At 36.0% G+C, this 9651-nt stretch overlaps 2 protein-coding genes across 6 annotated transcripts in view; one reads left to right on the forward strand and one right to left on the reverse strand.

The window, feature by feature from the left end:
• Positions 1-43: 43 nt before the first annotated feature.
• On the forward strand, positions 44-4417 carry LOC129568540 (calmodulin-beta). 4 transcript variants are annotated; one of them, XM_055446560.1, is made up of 6 exons: positions 44-209; positions 2479-2746; positions 2996-3245; positions 3323-3466; positions 3554-3757; positions 3823-4417. In XM_055446560.1, exons 2-6 carry the CDS (start codon positions 2744-2746, stop codon positions 4005-4007), a joined length of 786 nt encoding a protein of 261 aa, XP_055302535.1. In that variant the 5' UTR covers positions 44-209; positions 2479-2743; the 3' UTR covers positions 4008-4417. The 4 variants fall into 4 exon arrangements, with proteins under 4 accessions (XP_055302535.1, XP_055302537.1, XP_055302534.1 ...); XM_055446562.1 differs by having other exon boundaries at positions 2489-2746; XM_055446559.1 differs by having other exon boundaries at positions 2540-2746.
• A 3974-nt stretch (positions 4418-8391) lies between these two features.
• The window catches only part of LOC129568552 (DNA topoisomerase 3-beta), a 4919-nt gene continuing 3659 nt past the window's right edge, over positions 8392-9651 (reverse strand). For both annotated transcript variants that reach the window (XM_055446597.1, XM_055446598.1), the window contains exon 11: positions 8392-9179. In XM_055446597.1, coding sequence (XP_055302572.1) covers positions 8691-9179 — 489 coding nt within the window. In that variant the 3' untranslated portion in view covers positions 8392-8690. The remainder of the gene's footprint in view (positions 9180-9651) is intronic.

Below are 9651 nucleotides of genomic sequence, written 5' to 3' on the forward strand. Positions count from 1 at the left end.
TCATGGGGGATGCACGGCAAAGTTTCAGTTTTCATCCATATTCCGTCGCTTGATGTTCATCCCTCAGCGCAAGACAAAATCAAATTTCTTTGCCAATCTGTCGACAGAAGTTATTTTCATTATTTTTGTGTGATAAAACGAGTGAATAGAATTTACAATTCAACACAGGTTTCTCTTTCAATTTCTATACAAATGCCACAAGAATAAAAGTGAGTGAATGCATAAAATAAAAACGATAAAACTTTTTTTGTGTGTGCGCAAATATTTTATGATGGAAATAATAATATATTCAAATCCAACTGAAGAGGATACAAAAAAGTATTTGAAAAACCTTTTTTTCAAAGCAAAAAGAAAGAAAGAAACTTTTTGCTGTTGCTGTTGCTGTTGTTGTATATTTACATAAAAGCTTGAACTGATTTGGGAGCTTGTTAATTGTCTCTCGTGGCGAAGATGTCTTAAATAAATATGCATTAAAACAAGCGTCTGGCAGAAGTGCTACAGACCTTAGCACAGCATTTTCATTAGATGGATTTGCAACATTAAATCGGTCAGAGCTTGGATAATTACGTTCATTTACTTGCGTTCACTGAAAACGGATTAACGCTCCAGCTGACAATTTCATTACGCAAACTTAGAATGAAGATACATTAAGCAAACAGTTTTAGTTACGTTTTCATGCATGTTAAGTGCTGAAATATTTTGATGATTTCATTCGGTTCAGTCAATCTTCATAGCTTGCGTTTTAATCGAAAGACGTTACCTGCAACATAAGGGTTAAAAAGCATCATCAATCGTAACATTGTATTCATTAAATCCATGCAAGCTCAAGCAAACAAAAGTGATAAGAATGTTAGAATAGCTGTATCATCCTGGCATGCTTAGGTCGGTTTTCTGTGTGTTCTGCTATTGGCAGTGCTTAGTGTGTACATAAATGATTTGGTTTCAACAGTGGCGGCAATGACAGACATTTCATTACGAACATAACAGATTCTCATTCATTTAAACGATGTTTTTATTCTTTTTTCCCGCTTGATATTGGCATTTTGTGAATGATTACTCTTGAGTAAAAGGTTTTTCTGTTCTATTTGAAAACATATGCCCAACTCTATGCACAGAACAACTTTTTTTCTCCCTCTGTGTGTGTATGTGCAATTGCAAAATATTAAATGCAATCAATGTTGATTGTTCGCTTAAATTGGTGGGTGGTGTTTCCGACTATAACAAAGCGGATGGAGAATATAAAAGTTTTTTCTTTCTCTCGCTCTCTCTCTCTCTCTCTGGTTTTACATGGAAAATTAAAAACATCATGGTATCATGTAGTTGAATTATAAATGCTTCTCCAATCTGTCAGCAATACAAAGCGAAAGTTACAAATCGTCAAATGGAGAAAAAAAATCAACACAAAATGTTTCGTACTTTTATTTTTCCAAATGATGTACATGTTGAATTGTTACGTAAAATATTTATGTGAAACTTAAATTATGGGATGAAAAATGAATTGCTTCATCGACGATTTTATAGTATGTATTACCTGTTACTACGCTCGTTTGGGTTTCACAGCGATGCAAAGATAATGTTTGATGGTACATGAGAATAAAACAGCCTTGAGGTGTTCTCACTCAAGGTCTCGGTTAATACCCACTCACAGCGTCGGTTCAGCCTCCTCTTACCACAACTGGAATCGAATTGGGAATGGAAAGCATAATGTTTGAACTCAACGTCTTATCCACGCTCTGTGGTTTCGTAATGTCTAAATCTTACATCAATAAATTATGACTAGTGCTTCCATGTAGCACCTAATCCCTGCATGCTCATATCAGAATATTAAGTTAGATTTTTCTATCTTCAATTTTTATGGACCATATTATTTACCAACGTGAAATAAGTTTCGATATGGAAAAAAGAAATACGAACTCATCCAAAACGTCGGATTCAAATATGCGAAATAAATGACTTTTTGCAGATTTTACACAAAGAAAATCATATAGCAGAAAAGACTGCCAATCGAATTGGAGCGGAATAATTCCAAAGACTCTCATTTCGAGCAATCTTTCGAGTGTAATACACAATATTGACAATTTCGGATGTTGTCTTTAGCACTCTTGTTACAGTATTATCCATCCACGAGCTCTGTCAATTGTTTGGCTTCCATTGACGCATTGTAGCAGGGGATTGTTTACTTTTCACATGGCACATCATTAGAGAGAATGAATTTCTTTCGATTATTTGGCGACACACAACAGTGAATACATAGGTTTTCTTATTCCATGAGTTAAGCCCAATTAGAAAGAAGGAGACAGAGCAAACGACTTTCATTAGCTTGATTAACTCTATTAAACAGACAACAGCACCAATTTACTCCATAATTAATGTACACAATTCAAAGTTGTCGTTCGGCGAACACATCTTTCCAAGGGAATAATAAAGATACGGACCTTTTAAATTGAATGTGTCAATCAATTTATTGTCTTTCTTAAGTAAAACTCAGACAGGCACACATCCCGAGCTGTGACAAAAAATCTCTTTTTCCCAACTATAGGAAATTTAATGTCGTCATAATAGGAACGAATCACAAGTCAACAAATTCGACGCTTACCTTCAAGGATACTCGACCGCTGAATTCGAGGTGTTTGTGTGTGTAGCATTTCATTTAAAAACCGTCACGTTGGAAGGGAAAATATTTTCGGCGGTGAACAATTTCGCCAAAACGCTCACTGCATCAACAAAGGAAATCAGGCAACTAATGGTACGTTTGAATATTCGATCCATCTCAAGGATGGTAGTTTTATTTTTTCTTATGAAAATCAGAAGAAAAATATAGCTATAGACATTCAAATGGTCTACTTATCGATTTTCATGACTCGTTGATATACGCAATGTAATCGACGATTTCTTTTCTTTGGCGCCGTTGTTTACACACTACAATGAGCACAACGATAAGTGTCTTATTAAGAAAAAGCAATCGATTCAAAGCAATATTTAAATTCCATTCAAGCAGACTCGACATAACAATGAGCGGAATGCAGCGACTACCGATTATGAGAATAATATCGAGCAATTGGACGCGATATCGGATGCAAGCAGTGTAATGCGATACGCTTGCGATGGCAGTCAAGAAATTTCTGTTGAATCGCCGATCCCATGTCGCAGCGCTGGCTCCAGCACGGATGGAGTGTTCTTTTCAACGTCATCGGGGCGAAAAGTTATGGATAACCGTCGATTGATATCAAAGAGTCAAATGAAAGGTAATTTTCCTCGATATTTCCCGAGAAAATATGCCATCAGTTCCACATCAAAGAGTTTGGTTTTTTTCTATTTGCAGAATTCCGTGAAGCATTTCGTTTATTTGACAAGGATGGTGACGGTTCAATCACCAAGGAAGAATTGGGTAGTGTTATGCGTTCTTTAGGGCAATTTGCGAGAACAACAGAAATAACAGAAATGCTGTTAGAAATTGACATTGATGGTTCGTTTAATTCAATTCAATGATTGAAAAATTATGCATTGTGAATAGTATGTACTAATTGGATTTCATCGGCCAAAATTCCTATAGGTGACGGAAATGTGAGTTTCGAAGAATTCGTCGATATATTGTCAAATATGACAGATGCTACGGCTGAGTCGTCAGCAGACCAAGAAGAACGTGAGCTACGTGATGCTTTTCGTGTTTTTGATAAACACAACCGTGGTTATATCACTGCATCGGACTTAAGAGCCGTTCTACAATGCCTGGGAGAGGATTTAGATGAAGATGAAAGTAAGATTCACTTTTGATATCATTACGAATCGACTTTTGACATTTTCCCCTTGTTTTTGCCATAGTTGAGGATATGATCAAAGAGGTTGATGTCGATGGTGATGGCCGTATTGATTTTTATGAATTTGTTCATGCACTTGGCGAGCCAGAAGACTCACAGGAAAATGAAGAAGACGACGAACTATTTTCACCACTTCCAGTCATTAAATCCATTACAGCAAACGATTGTGACGATAATCTATCGCAATAAACTGGGTCAACGATTGGCGTACTACAAATGCACTTTTTTCAATTTTCATCGAAACAATGAGCTCAAAGTCTATCATTAACATAAGATCAATTATTAACGTTTACTCCAGTCAATGAACCCATGACATAGTGACACACACACACACACACTCCCCGTAACATTTTGGAATAAATTTACTACTTGTGCTTCATTTTTGATCTAACCTATGCATATCTGTTGTCATAATCAATTTTGAATAGATAACACAATAACCTCACCATATATTTAGCTCAATTGCTTCGTACTCAATAAACTTTTTGCATTCACAACCTCCTTTTGAATACATTATTCTCCATTTTTTCCAAGAATGTAGCGAATTCATGAACAAACAAATAAATAATTCTTATGCGTGTATTTTTCTTCTCATCAAATGAATCTGCATTTCATTTTCCATAAGTTAGCTCCGAGTTGGTTTGCAGAAATGAATCAAATTTTCTATTTTACAGGGGATATCAAGTGATGCTGCTTGCTGTTGCAGATAAATCCAAATCCTTGTGTATATTCACCTTATGTAATACTCACCGAATCGAACACGTCAAGTGTTTTCACATAAATTCAATTCAGTGCTCTCAAATTGGAGCCAGAACCAAGAGCTGAAGTTGAAAGATAAACAAGCACTTACATGTATTAGAATCCAATGTTAAAGTCAATGAATTCGGGTAAGATTGTGATTTATTGAATCAAATATGTATAGAGGTGTTCGACACTTAGAAAATATTGGATTTGGAATATTTTATTATTTTTTGTTCCCGTGATTATTTTTCATCTATTCATTTGGTTGTGAACGACCCGGATGCTTCTTGTTCATGTGTTGTCGTAGATTTTTTTGGCTTGTCGACCAGTATCCAGTGCAGAGGAAACAATAGTAGCGGCGGTTGGAGTGTTCTTTTTTGATGTGGTTTTCCTTTGCGAAGGCCGACATCAGCTTCTTCGAGCAAAAATCGCACTGGACATCATTGCCACGAACGTGTTTCGATTGTTTGTGCTCCTTCAATTCGTCGCGTCGTTTGAATGCCCGTGGGCAGACCTTACACTGGTAAGGAAATGTAGCTTCATGATGCTTTCGCTGGTGGCCCCACAGACCTTGCTGGGTTTCATACGTTTTTATTGTCCCTCTCGGACAATAAACGCAATCGAACTGATGGTGATTTAGGACGTGTGCTCGAAGCTCCGCCAAATTGTCATAACGATTGTTGCATTTGGTGCAAATCAATTGGTTGGACTGTTCTTGTCCTCGCTTGCAATCATTTGATTCGTTGTGCGCATTTGCGTGAGCTGACCAGTTTGCAGAAAAATGTCCAACCTCTCGGTCCCCATGTGATGACGATGGTTTTGTCACATTCCAATTGTTGTTCAATGGAACCGATACGTTTGACTTCAAATTGTTACTGTGCGCCATCGAATTATGGAACTCGTACGAACCGGCGGAGAAAAATGTATTCCTACAAAGTGCGCATTCGTACGAACATGATCCATGCGCGTCAATCCAAATTTTACCACCAAACCTCGGAAAACGTTCTGCTCCAGAATACATGGTGTTTTATTTAATTTAATCACAAGAAAAATACTGGAATCTTTGCGATTGTTCTATTGCGAAATGCACTTCTGTTTGACAAATGTTCTGTTAAATTCTGACATCAATAGGAGCACAAACTTATATGCAACCAATACCATTGTACGTACCAATTCGCACACGTACACACAATTTGGCGAAGAGCCTTTATTAACGTCATCTGCGATGGTGTGAATAAAAGCCAAAGTGGTGTGACACTTGTTTCGTAGCTCAGCTAAGCTACGGTAGCTGAGAATGTATTTGTGCGACATAAAATGGCCATGTCGTGCAGCAAGCCAACGGTATTTTTCTGGACATTATTCTCGGTTCGAGTGAATGCGGTATATTGTTAGTAAAACACAATAAACAACATGCTCTGTTCAGCTGATCGACACAGAGAAAGAGACAGAAACTGAAAACGATAATCTCACAGTGCGACGGTTGACACAGATGCCGTGTTTTTGTTTATAGAAAAAAATTTTTTTCGCAAAATTACACAGACTGCATGAATAATTTGACAGTTGAAATATGAAAAAAAACATTCTCTGGAAAATGTTGAAAAAACCCATTGTCAAACATGACTTCAGCAAATGTTCGCAAGTCCACACACAGAAAAGAATCCCCGGAAATTTTAGGTGTTCGCCGTAAAATTTGACATTTATATATAAATTTCTATATACATTTTACCGGCAACACTTGAATTTTCCGGGCGATGACATAATTTCAAATATTCCAACAGAAATTAGCGCCATCTGTCATTTCAAGCGGTAAAATATACATAGTATTTGATAAAATGTTCGAAAATATGTCATCGCCCGGAAAATTGAAGTGTTGCCGGTAAAATGTATGTAGAAATTTATATATAAATGTCAAATTTTACGGCGAACACCCAAAATTTCCGGGGATTCTTTTCTGTGTGCAGAGTCATATTGAATAAGTTGCTATTCACGGCCAATGAAAAGAATAAAATATGTATATGCGTATAAAAAGAGAGCGATGCATAAAATGTTATCGATAGGCTGTTGTAGAAAAAAACTAGTATGAATTTGACGAAGCGAAAAATCCATCAGCTATTAGATGCATGAAGAATATTGAAATTTTCTTCGCCCAATTTATTAAAAATTAACGATATTATTATTATAATTTTCCATTTCGAAATGAAGAAACTGTTCCATTAGAAATGTGTTGCAAACGAATACCCATCGACTGATGAATATGCCAAATTGGCAGAAATGATCTGTCGCTTCAAAGACGAAGTAATTTTCAATTGTATGAGCATGATGGACTTTTTTTTTGATGCGAAATCCTACATATTTTATGTTGATACGCATTGGAAAATGACACAGTAAAAATGTTAGATGATGACACGTTTCTTGAAAATGTTTTCCATTTGTTCCAAACACTTTGATTTACTAACGAATGTTGATGATAGTCGCATATCCCAAAGATAAATGTTACAAGTACGTAATTGATATGATTGAGAACCGAGCAGTGCAAAAAATATTATTTCCAGCTGTACGTGCGTTATTTCGATTGCTATTTACTTACGATTTCCAATGAAATGTATTACGGATTTTTCTCATAATGAGAAAAAAAAACACAAACATTGAATTTCAACCAGAGTTTTCTAGTGATTTTATTTGATTTTCATTGTAGAATAAGTCTGACAGACATTGTCTGCAGTATTAAAATGGACTTGTTCAGTGGTAGTTTCTTCATTGTAGCTATACGGTCTCCATGCTTATTGTGGAACGGGCAATCCCTGGATTTGAGAGAAAAAAAGGTTAAAATTCGGCATTAAAATTGAATCATTGATTGCTGCTAAAATTATACTTACCACACCAAGGCTTTCCATAGGTAGACGGCAGCGAGGGCAACGAACAGAATTTTCCGGTGGTGGTGATGGTATACCTCGGCCAGTTGAATACTTCTTGAACGACTTGAGCTCGCCGCAAGTTCGACACTTGTACATCAATAAAATGTGAGATGGATTCAGAAGTGCATTAATGCGATCCATGATTCAGACTTGTATGATAGCTGTCAAAGGTGTGATGTGTGAAGCGATCGATTGTCGAAACTTGACTGCACTGAAAATCAGTGGATTTCATTTTCAACACTAGCAAATGTGACGTTTCGTACGTGGAAAATTTTAAAATGCACTCGTATCGTATTTCTTGCTTTGCTTGCAGAAATACTGTCTTGAAAACAAAGCTGTATCGATATTTTACTTATCGCATATTTATAAAGGGGGAAATTGACGGAGAGCAGAACAAATTGAAAAGATAAATGTTGCTGACTATAGAAAATACAAACCTTTAAAATCAAGAATCAACAGAATTTTGTATATCAGATGTTCGGTCGAAGACCTTATTCAAAGAAACCTCTAGAAATAATTTATCTTATTGTCTGGAATATTTCTATGAATTCTCGTAATATAAAAGAATATGCACCAGCTAAAAATTGTCTCCATTCAATTTACAATCTAATGGTACATTTTTGACTTTGCCGTTCATTTTTCTTCACAGAATAATATAAAGTAGTTACATTCATCATGAATATGTTAACAATCTATGTCATACTCTTTTATTATAGGAGATGTACGTGATTTGGACACCAATAGGAATAGGGACTTTTCAAAATTCTTTGTATATAATTCATAACGAACGTAGCTGACAATATAGTCCGAAAAATGTCTGAACCGCATTATTTATTAGACTCTTCAATTGGAAAAAAAGCCGGAGTTTGACAAAACAATATTCAATTTTCACCAACATATTGAAATAGAACAACTGATTAATTTCATGTTAATACTTTATTTATACTTTTTTTCATCATGTCACTTTAGAAATAGATCGAATTCGATTTGGTCTACTTCATGGACAAAAAAAAAACAAAGCTGTAAAATATCGAAAAATTGTGTAAATACTTGGATTCAATACAATTGAATTGAGTATCACGCGAATATTCATGCACGCAGTTGTGCGTAAATTTGGTTAGAGAATACAATGTTACCAAACAAAAACAAAAGTGATTTGTTATTGGTTTCGCTAACTTAGAAGAAAATTTTGATGATTCTTCGAAATGACTGAAAATTAAACAAAATAAGCTGCCAATTGTGCCATTTTGTCCTTTGGTGGTCGTCCTCGACCACCTCCACGATTCGAACCACCTCCGCGCGCTGTACCATTACCGACAGACACATTGCCACGGCCTCTTCCGCCGCGCGTCGAATTCGTTTGTATCGGCTTTGTGGCAACGGCCCGATGTTTTTCTACCAATGGTATGAAATCAGGACTACAGAATAAGCATCCAGTTTTCTCTTCCGCATTATCTTTGAATTTTGTTTGATCTACCTTATAGACGACAGTTACCAATTGTGCCTGACACTCATCGCATTGCTTATTGTCATTGACAGTAACTTTCGATGCTTTATTGAAAATGTTGATGATAACATCGCAGGAATTGCATCCTAATTTCCATTTTTTGGGTGCTGAGGTGCAATCTAGAACCAAAATCCCGCGATCACACTCATCACACACCGAAACGCCAAGCATATTCATTGAATTCGGGCACGTTGGATGCTATATTGAAATAAAAAGAATTACATTGGTAATCCCGAACTTTTCCGTACCGTTAGCCTGCGTTGTCCGTATGTACTTTTGGTTATTTTTTGTGAATTTTCTTGAAATAAAGGCAGTGAAAATAAAATAATAAAAATGAAGTGAAAAATCAGTCACTTTAACTAAAACTTCGACAATTTTGTAAGGTAGGTACCCGTAAACCGATTCTTATTGGCTTTAAACTTTCTGAGGTTTCATTTTTTGGAGAAAAAATAAGATTCTGAAAGTTTCGTGTTGATCGCATTTGCAGAAGTTTGGTTTTTGGCCCCCAATTTTTTCCAACAAAATTTCCACAAAAATTGAGGACAAAAAATCAAACTTCTGCAAATGCGATCAAGATGAAACTTTCAGAATCTTACTTATTCTCCAAAAAATGAAACCTCAGGAAGTTTGAAGCCAATCAGAATCGATTAATTGATACCTCCCATACAAA

This window comes from Sitodiplosis mosellana, unplaced genomic scaffold (assembly GCF_009176505.1).
Source record: "Sitodiplosis mosellana isolate CC-2019 unplaced genomic scaffold, AAFC_SMos_1.0 Smas_scaffold_20, whole genome shotgun sequence".
Lineage (NCBI taxonomy): Eukaryota > Metazoa > Arthropoda > Insecta > Diptera > Cecidomyiidae > Sitodiplosis > Sitodiplosis mosellana.

Excerpts from the sequence above, each read along its gene's own strand:
- LOC129568540 (XM_055446560.1), top strand. Across the intron at positions 3,246-3,322 it reads ATCAAAGAGTCAAATGAAAG|AATTCCGTGAAGCATTTCGT; the intron begins GTAATTTTCCTC and ends TTCTATTTGCAG. Across the intron at positions 3,758-3,822 it reads GGATTTAGATGAAGATGAAA|TTGAGGATATGATCAAAGAG; the intron begins GTAAGATTCACT and ends TTTTTGCCATAG.